This window comes from Haliotis cracherodii, unplaced genomic scaffold (assembly GCF_022045235.1).
Source record: "Haliotis cracherodii isolate W230 unplaced genomic scaffold, xgHalCrac1.p SCAF_4, whole genome shotgun sequence".
Taxonomy (NCBI): Eukaryota; Metazoa; Mollusca; class Gastropoda; order Lepetellida; family Haliotidae; genus Haliotis; species Haliotis cracherodii.
Genome location: NW_027266297.1, coordinates 50,199,562 through 50,219,954, shown reverse-complemented (window position 1 = coordinate 50,219,954; position 20,393 = coordinate 50,199,562). Strand labels below are relative to the sequence as shown.

Genomic DNA, 20,393 nt, shown 5'->3' with positions numbered 1-20,393 from the left:
CTTGAGTTCAGTGTCTTGTGCACTGGGACAACAACCTGTGTGGTCACAAACTGCTGAAGACCAAGCAGATTGACAGATTGTTGTCTCCGTGCACATTCCACAAGAATGGATCAACAACGGAGACGTGTAACATTTTTAACCTCACTACAGGCACTTTGTATGCCCTCTGATATTGCAAACATGTTTTAAAGTTTTAAAGAACTTTCATCAACATTTTAAATCACTAAGAATCTTGTCCAAGATTCAGGAAATATTTGAGATAATTCTTCATCAGATGATGAAGAAAGGTGCCTTCTTTGTTTGCTTTAGATGAACCAGTAGATGTATTAGTAGCCATGATATTAAAATAATAATAATAATAATAATAATAATAAATATAGTTGCAAGCAACGATGTGGGCTCCAAGCGATATCAAATAGAAGTGCTGATACTTGTTTACATTTATGGTAGTGCATTTCACAATATCTCACTTTGGTTATACAGAGAACTAAACCAATGAAAATGAGTTTTTAATGACTCAAAGCGATTAGTTTTAAGACAATTATCCAAGCTGACTCATAAGTCACTTCCGGTCTCGGGAAGGATATAAGCACTACTGTACACTTTTATACATATCATCTATCCTGAGTGCCCATTGAAGCAATTAGTATTTAGATGGTTATGGATCATGTGTTCACAGTTTGTATTAACCGAGAAAAGCGAGAGTCAAACGCAACCAAAAGACCTGATGAACAATGCAGTTTACTGAGTGCATTGACTGGTACATGTAGGTCAATCACCGCGATATAGCGCTACTGCTGTCTGGCTATAATGTTACAGTGGCTGGCAGGCCCTTACCCTGAAATACACCTTGTCAGTACCGGCTGAAGCAGGGTTTGGGTGCTTATACACAATATGTTTGAAGTTTATTTGTCTATGGGGCTATACCATTGATGTACGACCCTGCATCACTGCCGAGGATACCATCACTGCTCTCTGTCGCTAGTGAAATCGGCAAACCAAAGGAATAACATAGTTGCAGTTCACCAGGGAATAGTATACAGAATCACAGAACACATGTCACGTTGTCATGTATTATGCAAAGAAATAAATATGCCTTTAGGAGATGATAGCATTTTCAAACAACAAACAGGGTTTGTTTGTAAATTTATACTGCTGCTTCTTTCAGTGTTTTCAATGAATCAGTTGGAAACGTCATAAAATCGCCTAGTCTCCCCCGCCCCCCTTCCCACTCGAAATAAAATTTTCAAAACGTCAGATCACAGTTCGGTATATGTGTGACTCAGATGAGTAAATACTAAAAAGTACCTCGTCTGACAGTTATTGGATGATCTGCTGAGGTACAATAGGTTCAAGTATGTTGTTATAGATGAATCCTTCAGAGATAGGCGAGTGGGGTGATCTCTGTATAGAAACATCCATCTTTTACATGTAAATACGGTTAATTTTAAAGTCAAGGGTTTCCTAAAAGACATGATGGGCAATACAACTTTTCAAAACCTTCACAAAAGGCCTTCAATGTTGTAACCCTGTAAAAAAAAATATTGAGTAAGTATCGTTTCACTCTTTGAAATCTTGGTAGAAAGTGCATGCTCGTTTGTACCTCAAATGATGTGAAATGTAGACACCAAAGACTGGAGCAAATGGAATCTTGATCGACATAAAATGAAATAAAAATGACACTTCACTTTCCTTCACTTAATATTTTGTATGCACAAGTTGCAGTGATGGTTTCCTTTTAACATACTCCACAACACAAAAAGAACAAACTCAACTTAAAAGTTATAGGTTCCTACAAACTACAAGTAAAGGTTATCGGGTCTTAAAAAACCCAGTATTTACACTTCTTTCCTTTTACCGTATGTCACAACTGACATCACATTACTGTATCCGACGTATTAAAACAAAGGCTATGAAGACAGTTTCAAATATGCAACATGTATCCGCTTCATCCAAATTAACAAGAACACAATCACCATGGAATGTGTGAAACACAAAGGCTATTTTGTCATTATGAAAGGTAATTCAATTTGTTTTATAAAGAGTTCGTACTTATTGAAAAAATATATTGCAAAGAATTGTTTGATCAGAATCACAATACATGAACTGCAATTCTGAACAAGCATGTGTTATGTAGGCTATTCTTTTTATGAATACTGTTACATGGCAGCAGATATTGTTGGTTTATTTGCATCAATTGTCAACGCAGTTTGGCACAGTAAAAATATTGAAATGTGATATTGACATGTATTTATTTATGTATCAAAAGGGTGACTCTTTTTGAAGATTTTAATAGATTCCTACAATAATAGAATGAACAAGGTGAATTACATCTACAAATCTTGTCTTCTATTCTAAAGTTATTTGCAAATTTAAAATAAAGTACCAAGAATGACTTTGTCTCAGTCTCTATGTTGGATCAGTCAGTATTTCTGGTGCATCTCATGTGAGGTCATTGGCTCAGAAACTGTCAAATATAATTCTCATCACTGAAGGCATTCATTACATTACAGAAAAATGTCATGTGACTAAGACAGTCTCTCCTTGTCACACTGGTCCAGGCGAGCTGCTTCAATGCTGGAGTATGTTGGTAGGCCATGCGGCAATGCCAATATAATACCTTCTGTGTCCATGATGCGATCAGCCTCCCCTGAAATACATTGAAAGAGTATTCTAGAACTGTAATATGTTAAAGTTCACCCAAATCCTTACCCTCAACACTGGGTACATGTCAGCTTTGTCAGTCAATCAGTTTCACAGAAGATATTTTTGAGCAGGGGATGCAATTTGAGGAGAATTTAGTGGCATGGTCAAATCGAGGTCAAATCCACAGTACACAAGCTTGAACTATTCTTACAAGGAATCATTGGTCAAGTGACGGGTACATCAGAAGTAAATGACTATTTGGAGAAAAGAGAGGTTTTTCTGTTTTATACTTCAAGTTTGACATGTTTTGATGCTGACCTACATTTCACCTGATAAAACTCCAAAATATTATCCTGATATAACATTTATACTAAGTTTTCCTAAAAAACATTTGATCCACATCAAGTGCTTTTTTGAGTTATCATGGTGTAATATTTATACATCATTTCATATAATTATAGTTTAAAATAGCAAGTAATACTTATCATCAGGTAAAATGCATATATAAAATATCAGTAGTTTCAGTTATAGCTTGTTAGATAGATGCTAGCCTATGGTAACGAGAACACATCTCCCAGACAAAATATCCAAAAAGAGAAAAGATATGTCTACATAGTCTTGTAGATTGCCTTGAACTATTTTATTTAAGTAAATCCCCTATATTAGAATAACATTCAGCAATTACTTCCATTTAGACTCATTAAGGATTAGCCCCCATACAAGCTCGTCTATAGTGATACCATAATCTCTTTCCAAGCACCCACTTAATATGTCAACAAGATTAGTGCCAACAGGATTAACACGATTAAGTCTTCACTTCTGTGTAGCCCTTCATTTACCATAGGGCACACCCCATCGCGAATCAACCAGTCTTATTTTTTTTTATTGTTCTAATTTTTGTTAAAAACATACAGAAGGAAAATGTTAGGCAGAAGGGGTTTGTCGCTCTAACCAAGCAGATCTCTCTCCCACAACCCAGAGGGTTGTATCGACTCTCTGTGGCACCCTCAGCTATATTCTAAGATATTGTAAATTGTTCATTGTTAATTGTTCTTGTAAATAAAATTGTGATTAGTCTCCTGTGACTCCGGCTCTTTGTTGACTAATTCCCCCAAGAAAACCAGCACGCCATTTGGAAGGTTTTGTTCATCCGAACAGAACCGTAATGATACCATATCAATATGATGATGCAGATACAGATGGTATGTCAAAGTAAGAGGATCATTTGTCTGTTCTCTCTGATGATCAGAGAAAGAAATACTTCTCACTGGAGATTTGAATGTACAGACAAAAACTTTTCCAGATTTTATAGCAGAAGGTAATATTGATTTTGAACTGAAAGACATCAAACAATAGTTATCATTGTGTATAATTCTAAGAATACTACCGCTATTACATCATAGCCACAATTCCCATTTTGGCAATAATCACAATATCAAATCTTTAGATTATTTTCCAACAGACGTCCTCTTCACTGCCAATTATCCAATAGTTTGAGGTAAACCCTATCCCTTGTCAAACTGCATCTGCGCATGCGCAAGGCGCGAAAACATCACTTCTTTCCAACCATTCGTCACCACTCGCCCCTTTTCGTAACCTGCAAGAAGACTCGTCCCCCTATCGATGAATGTTATGTGCGAAAATACGACAAACCAATCAGAATGCACGTATGATTTCAAGTTCTTCGTCAAAGAATCCTTCAGAAATAATTTTTGATTTTACATATGTCTTGCATCTAAAAATATGTTCAATTATACTGTATCATTCCGCATGTCCCGATGTGCTTTAAATTGCATCTGAAATATATATAATATATGGGGAAATAAATGTGAACCATTACGCAACGAGTTGACAATTGTTTTAGGTATGCCCGTTTGCGCAAAGACGGAACCCGGTCACAAAAATGGCCATGATAGGGGCACGAGTCGGTATTCAGCTTGTCCCGGAATAACACAAGTTGGACACGAATGCTTTCCAACAACCCTTCATCGACTAGATGTACATGTTGGGGAGAACGGAGGGACTATTTCCTGATGTAATAGAGGTAGTATTCTTAGAATTAAACACAATGATAGCTATTGTTTGATAATTCCTGCAAATACTCTACCACTATTACATCATAGCCAGTATTTACAAGAGGGACAGGTGGAATCTGTCATCTAGTACTCCCGGATAATTGGCAGCAGTGAAGTAAGGGAAACATGGGCGAAATGGGGAATAAACCAGTGCCAGACTTTCTTGATTTCACCCTTGGCAAATCTGTAGAAGACGTGGCACTTGTGGCATCCTTCCCGTTTTTATGACTTCATAATTGTCACCTGTTTATGTGATATATGACCATATTTCTGATGTTTCTCTCCGGTTCTGATGACCTTCATGACGTCACTTCTGGTTCAGAGAACATCTATGACGTCACTTCCGGTTAATCATTGTGACGTAGATATATACTTGTTGCTCTATAGCCAACCGCATATATACTTATCTCACCACAGGTTTGATATTGACGTACCTTTATGCTGATGACATGTTTCCCTTTATATATTGGTGATAAAACGTATTGTTTACGTCATTTCCGGTTCTGAAGTCTTCCACGACTACACCTCCGGTAGTTATACATGTTTTCTTTTCTTCCTGTGGTTCTGAGTAGCTGAAATATATATAGTATCGCAGAGCTCTGATGGGGCATAAAAGTCTATATGAATGATCCACTGGTTTACTCAAGGATGGGATAGAATATTGTCTATGTCCTAGACGCCCAAACGCTGATGCCTGCTGTTTGGCGATAAATTCTTGTAGTGATCTGAAGGATATTGTGCTCCAGTCTTGTGAATGCTTAACAGATGCGATATTAATTGCGTGGAGCTCAGACACTTTAGCAGCTGTAGCTAACGTAGAGGAAGGCAGTCTTTTTAGAAAATGTTAAAAAGGGTAGCCTTTGCCATTTGTTCATATGGAGCTTCCATCAGTGCAGACAGTACGATGGATAAATTCCATTTGGGGAAAAATCCGTGGGAGTTTTATGTCTTCCAGTGAAAACGATTTCATGAGACGATTTAAAACTGGGTGTGATTCTATGGATAGACCATCATGTTGAAGAACTGAGGCTAATGCTGACCTATAGCTTTCAATTGTACCATGTCTGAACCCTTTCTCATTTGTCAGGTGAAGTAGAAAGTTTGTCACGCAAACCTCTTTCTATTCACCACTGGCAGAACTTTCTCCATCTGACGTAAAAGAAGCTGAGGGAGCTGGTCTCCATGAGCTAGCAATCGCTTCTGAAGCTGATTTAGAGAAGCCAGAGACTTGTTGCGATAGTTTCCAGGCGTGAAGGTGAAGATTTGTCAGGTTGACGTTAAAATATGTACGATTTGGGTTGGCGGAGGACATCGTGACGTTCTGGCAGTTTGAAAGGTTCTTCTATGAGAAATGGAATCAGTCTTGGAAACCATGCTCTGTTGGACCACATTGGGACTATCAGAATTATGGAACATCCATACCTGTGCAGTTTGAAGATCTTCGTGCATCTTCAGTATGTTATAGAGCGCACTATGAATGAAACCAACTTGTTCCAAAATCATCTCAACTTTTGTGTCACAAGGTTGGCCAGTAAATTCCTCACAATTAACAGGGGGAAGTACATGTCTGATGTCTGCTGCAAACCAGATCATATATGTGCTTATGTTTATCATCTGCTTATCAACATTGTCAAATTCTTTCAATGTGTTCATCTCAACATTCATCCTGGTATTAGGGTGTCTAACCAGATCGAATATTTCATCATCAATGGTATAGAACGGGCAATTGTGAGTTTTATAGCATTGTCTCCCTTTTTGAGGATAAGGCATGCTGAAAGCTCCACTGGTAGCAGCGTTTAAAAACCTTCCCTCTTTTCTACAGGATTTTCATAACCAGCCCTTTCAATAAGCACCGGATCCTCTGCCTCCTTGCTTGGTGGCTTGACAGATGGAATCAACTGATGGATTCTATAGACAATATCGTTAAATGAGTAGTCATTTCGTTTGAACATGAGTGTACTATTAGCATCCTCCTGAGAAGCACCCTGAAAATCCTCTCTGTCGTACTCCCCAGGCTCTTGCCACTGGGGTGAGACGGCATCAGGTGGTATATGGTTATCTCTCTGCTGTGACACCTGGCTCGAGCTGCAGAGGATTGTGGTGTACAACTGTAACAGCTAGGTGATACATAACTGTCCGAGCTATCGACGCGATTCTCACGTGTGACTTTTAGTTTTAGCATGATTTTCCTCAATGAAAATTGTGTAAGGTTGATATGGCCGTCCAAAAGCATGGTGTCTATTTTGTGCGATTCTCGTGATACATGTTTCCCTACCTCACCCCGCGCCGCGAAGCACGGGGTGAGGTAGGGCAATAGTGACTACTCTCCTCAGATACAACGCGTCTTTTTGTCCTGTGAACTTTCTGACCTATGACGTGTATGTAAATGGCACTTTTGTTTGCTATCTAAATCATGTGATCTAGATCTTGTCCTTCAGATTTGCATGTTGTTTTAGCTTATTTATATCCTGTGATATAACTTTTGGGTTGAGTAACGTGATTTTTCCTCAAAAGAGCAGCATACCTGCCAGTCTGATCGTCCAAGACAGGCAGTTAATGTTCAGGAAATGCACGCTGGATGGTCCTGTGGATTTCTAAACCATATATGTAATGTATATCAATAAAAAATTACTAAAAAATAATGTAAGCTGTCATGATGATCTGTTGATACAGCTAGGCAACTCATTTGTGTCTGAACCAAATTTTACTGCAGCCAAAACTAGCATTTAGAAAAATGTACAAAGCTTTGGCGTTTTCTCCCAATACCCCTTATAATTTGCAGAGAGTTAGCCTGCTAAAATCTGGACTGGCGACTTCCTAACTGGACAGGTAACTCTTGTGACTTGCCAGTGCGAGTGCCTGGGTAGATTTTTTTTGGATTCAACCTACCCATACAGATCAATACATACGCTATGCCTCCAACCATCCACCTCAAGTCAAGAAAGGAATTGTTTCAACCCTAGCAAGACGAGCTCACAACATCTGTTGCAAGACGAGCTCACAAATTCTAAGCAACATATAACTACTGAACTAAGCCACCTCAAACAAGTATTTACACAGTATAACCTCTATCCTGAGCAACTAGTACAACAGACGATACAGAACATCACCAAAAAAATCTCTGCACCCTTTGTGATCAGCCTCCCTACTTTGGAACAGTTAGCCACAACATCCAGAGACTCTTAAAGATACAGGCCAACATTGATGTAGTTTTCAAGAGAAGTCATACCATTCAGAATACGATTAAAGCCATGGGGAAACCACATCCAGCCATATATAGCTTATATAGTGACGTGTATGTGTGTGTGTGTGTGCGTGTGTGTGTGCGTGTGTGTGTGTGGCTGCTTGTACTAGTCCGGACTGATGCCGATTTATAGTGCTAGCACACTGAGATACCATGCCGCAGTTTAACATGAATACCCGACTCAGAAACAGTATACTGACTCTGAGGCAACCAGTCCTTGTTTTAGCCCCTTAATGCTGAGCGCGAGATAGGGTAACAACAAGTACCATCTTTTAACGTCTTTTGGTATGACGCGGCTGGGGATCGAACCACAGACTCAGTCTCCAAAGATGACTCTAAAAATAGCTCTATCAAACCATATCCATGACAACCCAAGCCACAGAATTCAGTGGGAGAGAGTCACAGCCCTCACCACCAACCTCAAAGACTTCATGATCAGGAAACTACAAGAAGCCATCAACATCAAAAGATTCCAGCCGTCAATCAACCGTGACCAAGGCTGTTACATACCCCCGGCGTACCATCAACTCATCAAAGACCTCAATCAGCCATAATCCCGTTTTTTATATACTGAACAACAAAAGTTCCTGTGACATTGAATAAGATTTAATGCAAAGTTATGTTTTTTACCAAATCTGAAACAATTTCGGTGTGCAACAGTTAAAAGACTCCTGTAAGTGTTCAAATGGTTTAATTTGACATACTGACTTTAGAAAATGTGTGATTTCATAAAAAAAAACATGAACATGCAAAAATGTCAATTTACAAATCAATAGCGTGTGTGTCCACGTCTGGTTGTGATGCAAGCAAGCAACGCATCTTCGTCTCATGGAATGGACCAGGTGTCGCACAAAGTCCTGTGGGATATCTGTCCATATCTGCTTGAGCATGTTTCGAAGTTCCTGGAGTGTCTGTGGAACACGTGGTTGATGTTGAAAGCACGGATCCATCTCATCCCACATGTTCTTGACTGGTGAGAGATCAGGGGAGCGAGCCGGCCAGGGGATGACATTTCGTAGGTGTGTTGTTTGAATCCAACAAATTTCTGAGTGGTTGTTGGCAGCACGATGCTAAACAATGCATATGGAATCCTGTTGACTCACATGTTTTTATACCCATTCTTGGGTAGTGAAATGTATGGGGCTTGCATAAAACCTTTGCAAGGAATGCATGCTTTTCTGTAGCAGTTGCGTTTTTGTGACTTGATTCCATACATGAACTACAATATTGAAAACCAAACTTTACTTTGAAAAATACACTACAATAGTGGTGTCACAGGAACTTCTGTTGTTGAGTATATTACTGGCTTCATTCTTTATGTCACTGATTTCCCCGATGATTGTCATCACTACTCTTGTGTATACATAACAGGCTTCTCTACTCCAGTATTACAATATCTACTCTACTGTATAAACATTGCCTCCTACTGATATATACTTACCAACCACGCTCTGTATATCACTTGCTTGATAATGGTGTTAGAACCTACACCGAAACGTCGCTCTTGATTGTAATAAATAATAAATGTAATAAATTCTTTTCCCTACTTTGCCTCTGGTAAGTTACATCAGTCTTATTATGATCAAATAGCAACAAGACCACAAAGGTAATGAGTGGCTAGAATAATGGTACTTCAAAAGCTTGACAGAAAAAAAAAAGATACCTTGTTTAGATGCACCTTAAATGTAATAACCCACTCGACACTCCTCAAAGAGGGAACAGCTCGGATGGCAACAGGCTAACAAAGACAGTCTTCCTGTTGAATTTGGCAATTAATTCCCATCCGAGACCAAGATGCGATATGCATATGTCCTTTCGAGGTTGATCCTCATGAAATAGTGCATGTATTTTTCTGACACCAGCCATGTATTCTTAGCTTCTGCCTATTTCAAGGACACAGCTGCCAAGGGTGTTGCAAACAGCTGGGAAAAGCAAAGTAGCACTGGCCAATCTTTTACTGATGAAGAGAGTTACGCTGATGCAAAGTGATTGAACTGGTTGGGGGAAATCTTTAGCCACTGGTCTGGCTGGAGAAAAAGGCGGTTGTTGGCTTTCACATGTCTGGAAGGCGCTGGGTGAAGGACAGCCACCGGCTTCATACTTCCCTTTGGGCGTGATTCTGTAAGCAATCGCTCAGATACACTTATAGTCTGATCTTCAGGGCGGTTCATGGATAGCAATGACGTCAGCATTGGCAGTTCTGTTAGGGACAGGTGATACCCCTCCTTCAGGATTTAAATAATGTTCATAATGACCATTCTTAGGGGTGGCGTTGGATGGGCTCTGGTGTCTTCTTCTCTTGACATTTCATATCTTCAACATCATTCTCTACTGAACAGATGGCATTGAAAACAGCTGGAGCCGACCAATGCTGCGTCAAGAACTGCATAGTGTACTCAAGAATCGTACTCACTGAGTAAGGTACTTGTGATGAAGTAAAGTGCTGGAGCCAGTAGCAAGTAGTTGTCCCAAAATTTAGACATTGTACATTATGCATCATATTATGCATCATATTATGATCAAGAGCATCAATCTGCGCCTCATTCGCCATCATGAGCATGTGATGAATAGCAGCATCCATGGATATCTTATCTTTGTCATCAGTAATGAACAAGGAATATTCTTGCCCATCTTAGGAGCATTGTCAATGAGCGGTGGAGCCTTCATTAAAAAAGGAAGCTTGTGGACTTATTAAACACGAGTCTTAAGAAGGCATGTGTCATCAGCATACCCTTCATTTTCTAAAGGCCAGCACATACAAGGATGAAATCACAGGTGCAGGTTGAAGCTGGCGTGTAGACAAGTCTTCACCCTATATAATGAAGGCATACTAGAGAAGGTCTTGACTTCTGGGGTGATCAAAGGGAAAGTTGGACACAATCCAGCACAAAACAGTGTCTTCAGCAAGGCAACAAATGGATTCAGTATTGCTGAGTTGACACTCATCTTAAGGAGTAAAAGGGTCTTCAACAAACAGAAAGAGAATTGTTTCAGCAAGATGCCTGAAACACTGCCATAGGTGCCAGAGATGTAGATGAATGAGGAGCTCAAGTCACAGTGGCAAGAGAAGTCTGGGGGAGCTCTGGGTTGAGGTAACTGAGATGTACTTGGCCGAGGAACCTGCAAGGCGCTGTGGAGGTAGATTGTGCCTGAGGTGATGGATGATAATCTTGACAGTCCCACAGCAGTCTGTAAATAATTGAGTCTGGACCAGACAATCCAGTGAGACATCATATAAATGGGATACGATGACATATATCATCCAAGTCAGCGAGCCTGACCACCCGATTCAGTTAGTCACCTCTTGCGACAAGCATAGTCACCTCTTACGACAAGCATAGTCGCCTCTTACGACAAGCATGGGTTGCTGAATACCTTTTCTAACCCCAATGTTCATGGGTTCCTCTGGCAGGAGGACTTGTCAAACGACTGCAGCGAAGCCTGGTCTACATCCCCTGTCAAAGGCATCACTGCAGGAACAGGCATTGCAGTGGTAAACAAGTAGTGATGAGTGATGGATGTCAGAGGCTGTTGCCAGCCGTCGCCGGCAATTGAAAATCTTATGGAATTTCAAGCAGGAAATCCTACAGTGTTCGTACAGGTGTATAAAGTTCTACAAATGGTTGTGTTTGATCACAGTGTTTCCATATGATGTTAAGAGAAATAGAGACTGCAGGCAGGCAGAGACAGGCAGAGACAGGACATATTGAAAATCAGGCATCATCATTGGTGCAAACAATGGCCGAAGTTTCAACAAAATAGGTCTAAGTGGTTTCTGAGGTGATAAGGTTTATCTGAGAAAAATGTCTTTTGTGAACAATTAGGATCATGTTCAAAGTGCAGATGTCATATCAAAGTCAAAATTGAAAATATCACTAAAATCAGAAACATGTGTTGAGCCCTACTACAAACTACACATATACCAAATTTCAATACACATTACACAGAAATGTTCCATTTATGAGTTATTTCACACAAGGAGTTTTAGAGGCAAGTTCCCAACATCAGTGAGGAAACAACAATTCATTTCACCTTTGAGGTGTTTGAATAGTGACACGTAGGTGATCTTGCAGACCAAGCTAACACATTCAATTTCTTCTGATTCAGATACCAATACACAACTCTGGCAACATGTAACTCAAGGGCTGTTCTGTTGCAAAAACGATAAAATGTTTATTTGCATCTTGGTATCTCGCAGCATTCAAATTGCGAATCACAATCAATGTCAGAATCTTGATAAAACATGACATCTCCTGCCAGGGAGGGAAAGAAATTTCTGAGCGGGACAATAAATCCCTTATACCCACCCCGCCATGAAGAAAACAGGCTGCACATGGCTTTTTGAGCATTACACTCGGATAATAACCCCATTACCTCCAAAGGTACCAGATTCAAGAACACATGTAGTGATGTAACATTCCCCCAATGTCTTTAGACACATGTCCTGCCATCGGATCAGTGAAGAAGGAAACATGACTAATCAGTGAAGAAGACACTGTTGTGGTAATGACATCAAAATGTTTTTGTGTCAAAACTTGTACATAATGCAAATTTGTCTTGTTGGTTTAGAGGGATAAGTCCACATGCATTTTACAGCAGTTTTCATGTAACTTTCAAGCCTCTATTAGTCACCTGGAGGTATTTTGTGAGCAAGTTTCAGAAGACATTACCACAACAGTGTTGTCATTACCAAAATGATTTTTCATTTCCACAACATATTTCTGCTTCCACTCTCTCTAATTTGTCTTTATAAAAGCATTATAATGCACCTTAACTTCAAGTTCATGTTGATTCTGTTTCTGATTTTGGATGTTATTTGTTTAAAGTTCATTTCACCTTAAACACATTGTTTAGCTATTTTACATGAGTGAGTGAGTGAGTGAGTTGGGCTTAACGCCGCTTTTAACAGTATTCCAGTCATATCGCGGCGTGTCAGCTTAATGTGGGAAGGAAAGCCCGAAGTGATGCAGGTCTCAGACGTTTACCACTTCGGTGAAACCCACGAGCACGGGTATGGTGCTGACAAACCTAGAAACATAATCGGGGCGAACCGGATATTTTACATGAAACAAAACACTTTCAAAATCTGTATATTATATCATTTGAGTTTTAAACCTTGGTGTACCATTTGGTATTGAGTATATAATCCAGCTCTTTACTAACAAACTTTAAAAAATCCGACTGCAGCCGACAAGTTATAAGTAAATAAGATATCACTGTTTATGGTCTTCTGTCATGATTGGACATATAGCTAGGCGCTTCACATGCCGTTGATACACAGATGATTTCAGATCGTCGAAGCAGATACGCCTTTCTTACCAGCTGCAAAGATGGTTTGGGCTTCTGACAGTTGCTGACTGAATCCTGTGCCAAAGATGAGTGGTTCAAATCCATATGTATTGGCAAGGGATTGTCTTGCGTGGGTGGCCATGAATGGGACATGTCTCTGATGTGGCTGTTCTGTTGATAACATTGCCATATTGTGTTCCTGCTGACACTGAATGGACATGCTGCACAATGCCAGATTCAAGGCTGCCAGATTCCTATGGCTGCCCATATGGTATTTCCACTGAGGCATGCCATGGTGAAATCTCATCCAAACGATCAAAAGTGGTGTGTTCTGAACTTGGGAAGATTGCTTAGAGTGGCAAAGATGTTGGGATGGATATCTGACCTTTCATAGTGAACATTTGAAGCAATTTCTCTGTATATTCCTTATTTCTGGTGAAAAACAAAGGTGTTCCAAGGTTCAAATCCAAAAATTCAAATAAAGATTTATAAGTGAAAAATATCTACATCACAATAAGTTTTGCCTTTGACCATAATTTTGCAAAATGTTCCCTGGCCTCAGAGTTGAATGACAATCATAAAGCCTTAAATTTGTTTGATATACTTAAATAGCAATAATCAATCTTGCAAAGTTTCCATGATATAAGCTCATTTGAGTCAGGAGAATGAATGCAAATAAATATAAGAATCTGATTCAGCTAGAAACTACCTATAGAAATCAGGTGGTGGGATTCTTAAATGTAAAAGAGTGTACCCCTCATTCTCTCCATCTTATTGCCATATGCCATATCATACTGGTAGGCCAGCAGGAAAGTCAAAGGCAGTGCCGGGATCAGGACGGTTGGCTTCCGCTGCTTGCTAAACCTGTAGAAAAATAGGCATGCTTTTATTACTCACATTAATTCCCCTTGTCTATTTGAGTAAAGATAGAAATTGAGATACATGCATTCAATTGTGAAATGTTCAGATATATACCACAAATCATGAAATTAATGTGTCATCAAATTAATGAGAATGCCAAGCCCCGATCTTGTTTAAATCAGAACGACCTTTCATCCGACGAATCAAAGCCTTGCTTACGAAATCATGAAAGTGGCAGTCGGAATGTGTTTTCTCATCATGCAACCTTGAAAATGTTAACACAGGTATTCCGAATGACAGTTACAGCCTGTACGACTGATTCCATCAAAAATATTGTTTATCCCTTGCTTCCGTGGGATTAACATTTGAATGGAGGAGGCGTTGCACAGTACATGGGAAGCACTGCCATACAATCTCAACCATATATTAGACATTCCAGAATTTTTGTTTCTACAGTTTTCAAACTTTTAATCGAGAACTGTGCGAACTCATTTTTCAAGCTTAGTCTGAAATGGAAGTTGCCAGGTTGAAACGAGTGCTGTAAAGCTCAAGACAGCTGCTATCTAATTGGCTGGTGCCAACTTCTTGTTAGTCATTTCAGTGGTCTGTCAAAGTTCATGAAAGGTCGTTTGACGTGACCCATAATGGGATGTTCTCAGATCTTTGTTTAGCGACAGCGAGAACTTATGTCTGATTTTAATGAGATTGACCAAGCGCTAGCCTTAAATGTGTCGTGAAATACATTTCAGTAGCACACTGTCGGCATAAAATGCCATGATAAAGATTGGTTTCTTCACACCATAACTTTCCACTTTTGACATGTGGTCAAACATCCATGAAATCACCAGTTATTGAATTCCCTAGATCAGCTATTGATACACAAATAGATCAGCTGTTGATAAATTAATTGTACTTTAAGATAACTTTTCACATTTCCCATATGAAGAAGACACTTTCAACCATGTTCCACACTAACAATGCATTACAGTCAAGTTATATATACTCAACGCAAAAAGAAACATGAACCAGTGGCATCAGTGACTTCGAGCAGAAAGCGACTTTCGTCTGACCAATGAATCCGTCTCCAAGTTCTCAGATTCCAGTTCTGTCGCGCAATACACCATTACTAAGCTTTGTGGTGATCTCTCAACAAGGGATGCTTTACGACTCGTCTAGCTCTCAGTCCTGCTGATTTCAGTCTGTTCCTGACGGTTCTGGTGCTGAAATCACAGCTGTTTCAGACGGGTACATATTAAAAGGGTTCTCAGCAGAGTCAAAGAAGGTCTCTGTCTTCGCGATGTTTCTTCACAGGAGGTCTTCCGGATCTGGGACGGTCCTGTACATCACCGGTCTGAGCATGTTTCTCGACTAAACAGCTCACGATGATACCCCAAATTCCGACCAACGGCATTACAAGCCATTCCTGAGTTATGCATGCCGATTATTTGCCATCTTATGGCGTTTGATAATCGCCTTCGTGCCATGGTCACACAAATGTCATGGATAAAGACCGAGCTTAAGAAAGCGAATTTAAAGTTTGGATATGCTGCTTTTAGAGATACTTGAGGGTAGCATGCTGCACCGGCATACCATGCATGGCACGTGAGCTTTCGCCATGCATGACTGATTACATCTCGAGAAAAAAAATATTTCCGTAATTGTATCTTTCATGACTGTTACAAATATTGGGACCAAACAATGATGAAATATATTAGGGTGTGCTTCACTTTTTTCTTTGTGTATGTATTTTCCCATTTTCTCAAGATTTTTATCAAATTTATTTATCCCTTGGCAATGGCGTGACAAAAAGTCTTACTACAATTACGTTGAATAGAAAGGCAAAATATAATATTCAAACGCTGTTATTTTATATACTTATATACTTATATGAAGCAATAAATGTTTTGGGCGGCACACCAAAAGAAACATCACCATGGATAGATATATGAGAAACATAATTTGTCCAAACTCTGTAAACATACTTTGAGACATATTAAAAAGATGAAACTTGGCAAAATTGATCATCAAGGTTGAAATTAAAGTGTCAAATTTTCTGAAAGTGAAACACAACACTAGTTTCTGAGAAAATGGCATCACAAGTCAGTATCTCGTGTGTCCGCCATGTGCATTGATGACTGCCATGAAACGTTGATACATGGAATGGATGAGTTGGTTGATGAAGGCCATAGGCACTTGAGCCCAAAATCTAAGGAACACCTGACGCAGTTCAACAGGAAATTGTTCGCCATGGTTGGATGTCATTCAGCGGTCTTTGAATCTCATCCCACAGGTGCTCAATGGGATATAAATTGGGACTGAGGGCAGGTCACTGCATGGTTCTGATGCCATTCTGCTGGAGGAAGTCTCTTGCTGTTCTTGCAGTGTGGGCACAGGCATTATCAGGCTGAAAATCGTGGTTGCGACAACGTGCCAAATGAGGTATGGTGTGTTGTCTCAAGAATTTATCAATGTACTGAGCTGCTGTGACATCATTGCCTCTCCTTGGACCGATGTCCTGGAAGACCACAGGGCCGACCCTCTGTGCAAGACCAATTCCACCCCACACCATGATGCTCGGACCACCCCTAGAGTCTCTCTCAAAAACACAAGCACCCGAATAACGTTCCCCACATTGTCGCCAGACTCTCTCTCTGCCAACTGCTGTTGAGATACAGTAACAGCTCTCGTCTGAGAATAGGTCTCTTCTCCACTGCTGGTGCCGCGTTGCCCACTGAAGATGGTCCTGGTGATGACGTGGTGTCAGAATGGGTGGGTCGATGCACGGTGTCCGCACTGTGTCGCTTGTGTATCCCCATGGTCTGTCGAGCAGTTTCTGTAGCAGTAACAAAGCGATCTTGAAGATGCTGTCTCACAATCTGACGATCCTGACGTTGGGTGTTGACCCTTGGTCTTCCACTGCTGTAGTGTTGGTGTTCTGGTACCGTTGCTGGAGCCTGCATATGGTCCTCACATGGACTTGAAATGCATTGGATACTGGCCGGGCGGTTTGTCCAGCTTGCCATTGTCCAAGAGATTGGGGTCGCTATTTTCTTGTCAGTCTTGGCATGTGGTAGCAATTCAATAATGAATGAATGTTATCCGATCTGGGTCAATTTTTATAGGGTAAGGACAGGGGAACGCATGTGCATTTCAATTTGCACGGAATTCACATGTATCGGATTACCATGGCTGTTGCTGTGATGCGTTTGAGCGATCGTTTTATTGTCATCTGCTTTGTTTTTCATCATTAAATTTCATTTTTCCGGACAAGGTATTGTTAAATTTTTAAAATTTTGACAAAAATTACCCAGATATTTAAATGACAACTGTTCATGCAATGTCGCTTGGGGTGATGTTTCTTTTCTGGTTCAGTATATAGCCGGCAACACCGTATCCCCCTTTGAGAAAAGTTGTCCTCAACATTTAAATGCGCTGAAGCACCCAAACAGAGAAAATGAAACCTTTATACAACAACTTACACACACAATGAGCCCACAATGTTGAAAGTTAACATCACAACTATACAAAAACCTCAAACAATTCTGAGATACCAGGGGCTGCCGAAGTATCCTCAGAAGGGAAAACATCTTTATCAGAAGAAACAAATGGATAGGCAAGAATACTGTAGTCAGTTACCCAATTGCCATTTCGGAGCCAAACCGGAGGAGCTCTGTTACAGGTAGGCCTCTCCATATCCGAGTTCCTTTCTGACTCATGATCAGTGGAGTCTGCAACTACATCCTCATCACGAGCAGAATTGCACTGGGCTCCTCTTCAGATGAAGCAGATGACTGTTCAGGAAGGCTGGAAATATAGTGTGTTGGAGAAATGTTAGATGATGGTCCAAGAGACGTGTCAGCAGGACTTACTTGGCATTTTCATCTTCTGACTCTATGAGTTCGTCAAGGATACAGATTTCTTCGTTCCTGCCTTTCTTTCATTGTTTTTCTGATGTCCAAACACTGGTTACGCTTGTATTGACACAAGTGGCAGGAGCATGTTCCGATGAAGTGTCTTCTTCTGTCCTTTGGCATCTTCCTATTGCAGTGTGAATACTGGAATGTCCTGATTAGGTTGGTCTACAACTTGGAACAGATCCCGTCCCCAATAATCAGCAAGCTTGTGTTTCCCTTAAGTCCTACAAGACAATCAAGGACTCGGTCACCAGGTTGGAGAGTTGAGGCACACAGTTTGGCGTCATTTCTTTTCTTATGACGTCGACCAGCTCTATGTGCTTCCCGTGATGCACTTTCATCAGCAAAGTTTAATTTCTTTATCAATTTGTTAATATATTCAGTCGTGGTAGTGAGGTCATCACCAATTTTCATTCCAAGTATCAACAGGCAAGCGTGGATGTCGACCAAACATAAGGAAGAAAGGTGAGTATCCTGTACTCTCATGCTTTGTGGCATTGTAGGCGTGAACCAGTTGTGAGGACATATACTGAACAACAAAAGTTCCTGTGACATTGAATAAGATTTAATGCAAAGTTATGAACATGCCAAAATGTTCGGAAGCCTTTTAGGGACATATTTTTTTTTTTCGATACTGTCTTGAAATTTCAAGACACTAAGTTGAAATTTCAAGATAGTATAAAAAAAACCCAAAAAAAACAAATGGCCCTAAAAGGCTTCTGTAAAAATGTCAATTTACAAATCATCAGCGTGTGTGTCCATCAATGGTTGCGAAGCAAGCAACACATCTTCGTCTCATGGAATGGACCAGGTGTTGCACAAAGTCCTGTGGGATATCTGTCCATATCTGCTGGAGCATGTTTCAAAGTTCCTGGAGTGTCCGTGGAACACTTGGTTGACATTGAAGGCGCCGATTCATCTCATCCCACGTGTGCTCGATTGGTGAGAGATCAGGGGAGCGCGCCAGCCAGGGGATGACATTCATGGTGTTTTGTTGAAGAGAATCACTCAACAAGAATCCGTTCAACAAAAACGGAAGAACAAATGGGCCGATGATCTTGTCGCGGTAGCATTGTCCATTGAGATTTCTCTCTACCACTATCAAACGGGTCCTCTGTCTTGCTGTAATCCCACCCCATATCATAATGCTGCTACCCCAGAACCAATCTCCTTCCATGACACAATGATTGACGTAACGTTCACCTCAACTTTCGTACACTCGAATCCGTCCATCACTGTAATCCCACCCCATACCATAATGCTGCTACCCCAGAACCAATCTCCTTCCATGACACAATGATTGACGTAACGTTCACCCCGACGTTGGTACACTCGAATCCGTCCATCGCTGTGGCGGAGGTGAAAACAAGACTCGTCAATGAATAGAATTTGTCCCCACTGCATGGCCATCCAGCATAGACGCCGTCTGCACCACTGTAGACGTGCTTGACGGTGGTTTCCTGTCAAAATGGGACGTCTGACGGGTCTTCTGGCAACAATCATCTGAGGCGACGACGTACGGTTTGTGAAGATATTCGTCGAAGACCAGGGATGCTTCTTGCAGTCACTGTTGGTGGCTGGAATCAATTTCATGGGTGTGCTGTTCGAATCCAGTTGTCTTGTTGATTATTGGTTACTCGTGGCCTGCCACTCCGAGGATGGTCTCTGACTGCATTCGTCTGTTGCCAACCTTACCATAAATACCAAATGATGTTTCATGGACGTTAAATTGTCTTGCAACATCACGTTGACTTGATCCTGCTTCAAGCATACCAATGGCTCGCAGACACTCATTTTTGGACAGGCTTGGCATTTTGTAATGTTGAATAATTGCAGAATTTTATTGTTTTTCTGAGTGGTTGTTGTCAGCTCGATGCTGAACAATGCATCTGGAATCCCGTTAACTCACATGTTTTTATACCCATTCTTGGGTAGTGAAATGCATGGGGCTTGCATAAAAGTCAACTTTTGCCTGGAATGCATGCTTTTCTGTTGCAGTTGCGTTTTTGTGACTTGATTCCATACATGTACTACAATATTGAAAACCAAACTTTACTTGTTTAAAAAATACACTAAAATATTGGTGTCACAGGAACTTTTGTTGTTGAGTACATGTCAAATTTGTTTTTCCATAGAGATATTCACTGCCCACTTGAGTGCCAGGAATTCCAGTTTGTGTGCTGGGTAATTCTTCTTACTCTACTGGCATAGGCTACAACCCTCAAACGTCCTTGTTGCTTCTGATAAAGAACTGCTTCAAGTCCAGCTACGCTTGCATCAGTGTGTACCTCAAAAGGCAGGGAATAATCAGAATAGGCTAGTATCGGCAATGATTGAGGAGAGTATCAAATGTTGTTTGTTCTT

The 20,393-nt window shown here is 40.5% G+C and overlaps 1 protein-coding gene across 2 annotated transcripts in view; it reads right to left on the bottom strand.

Annotated features, from left to right (window-relative positions):
* Positions 1-551: 551 nt before the first annotated feature.
* The window catches only part of LOC139480089 (plasminogen receptor (KT)-like), a 133,202-nt gene continuing 113,360 nt past the window's right edge, over positions 552-20,393 (bottom strand). Inside the window, exons 4-6 of one of the 2 annotated variants that reach the window (XM_071263101.1) lie at positions 14,009-14,118; positions 13,285-13,425; positions 552-2,650 (exon numbers count right to left, since the gene is read on the bottom strand). In XM_071263101.1, coding sequence (XP_071119202.1) covers positions 2,529-2,650; positions 13,285-13,425; positions 14,009-14,118 — 373 coding nt within the window. In that variant the 3' untranslated portion in view covers positions 552-2,528. The remainder of the gene's footprint in view (positions 2,651-13,284; positions 13,426-14,008; positions 14,119-20,393) is intronic. The other variant, XM_071263100.1, reaches the window with a different exon arrangement.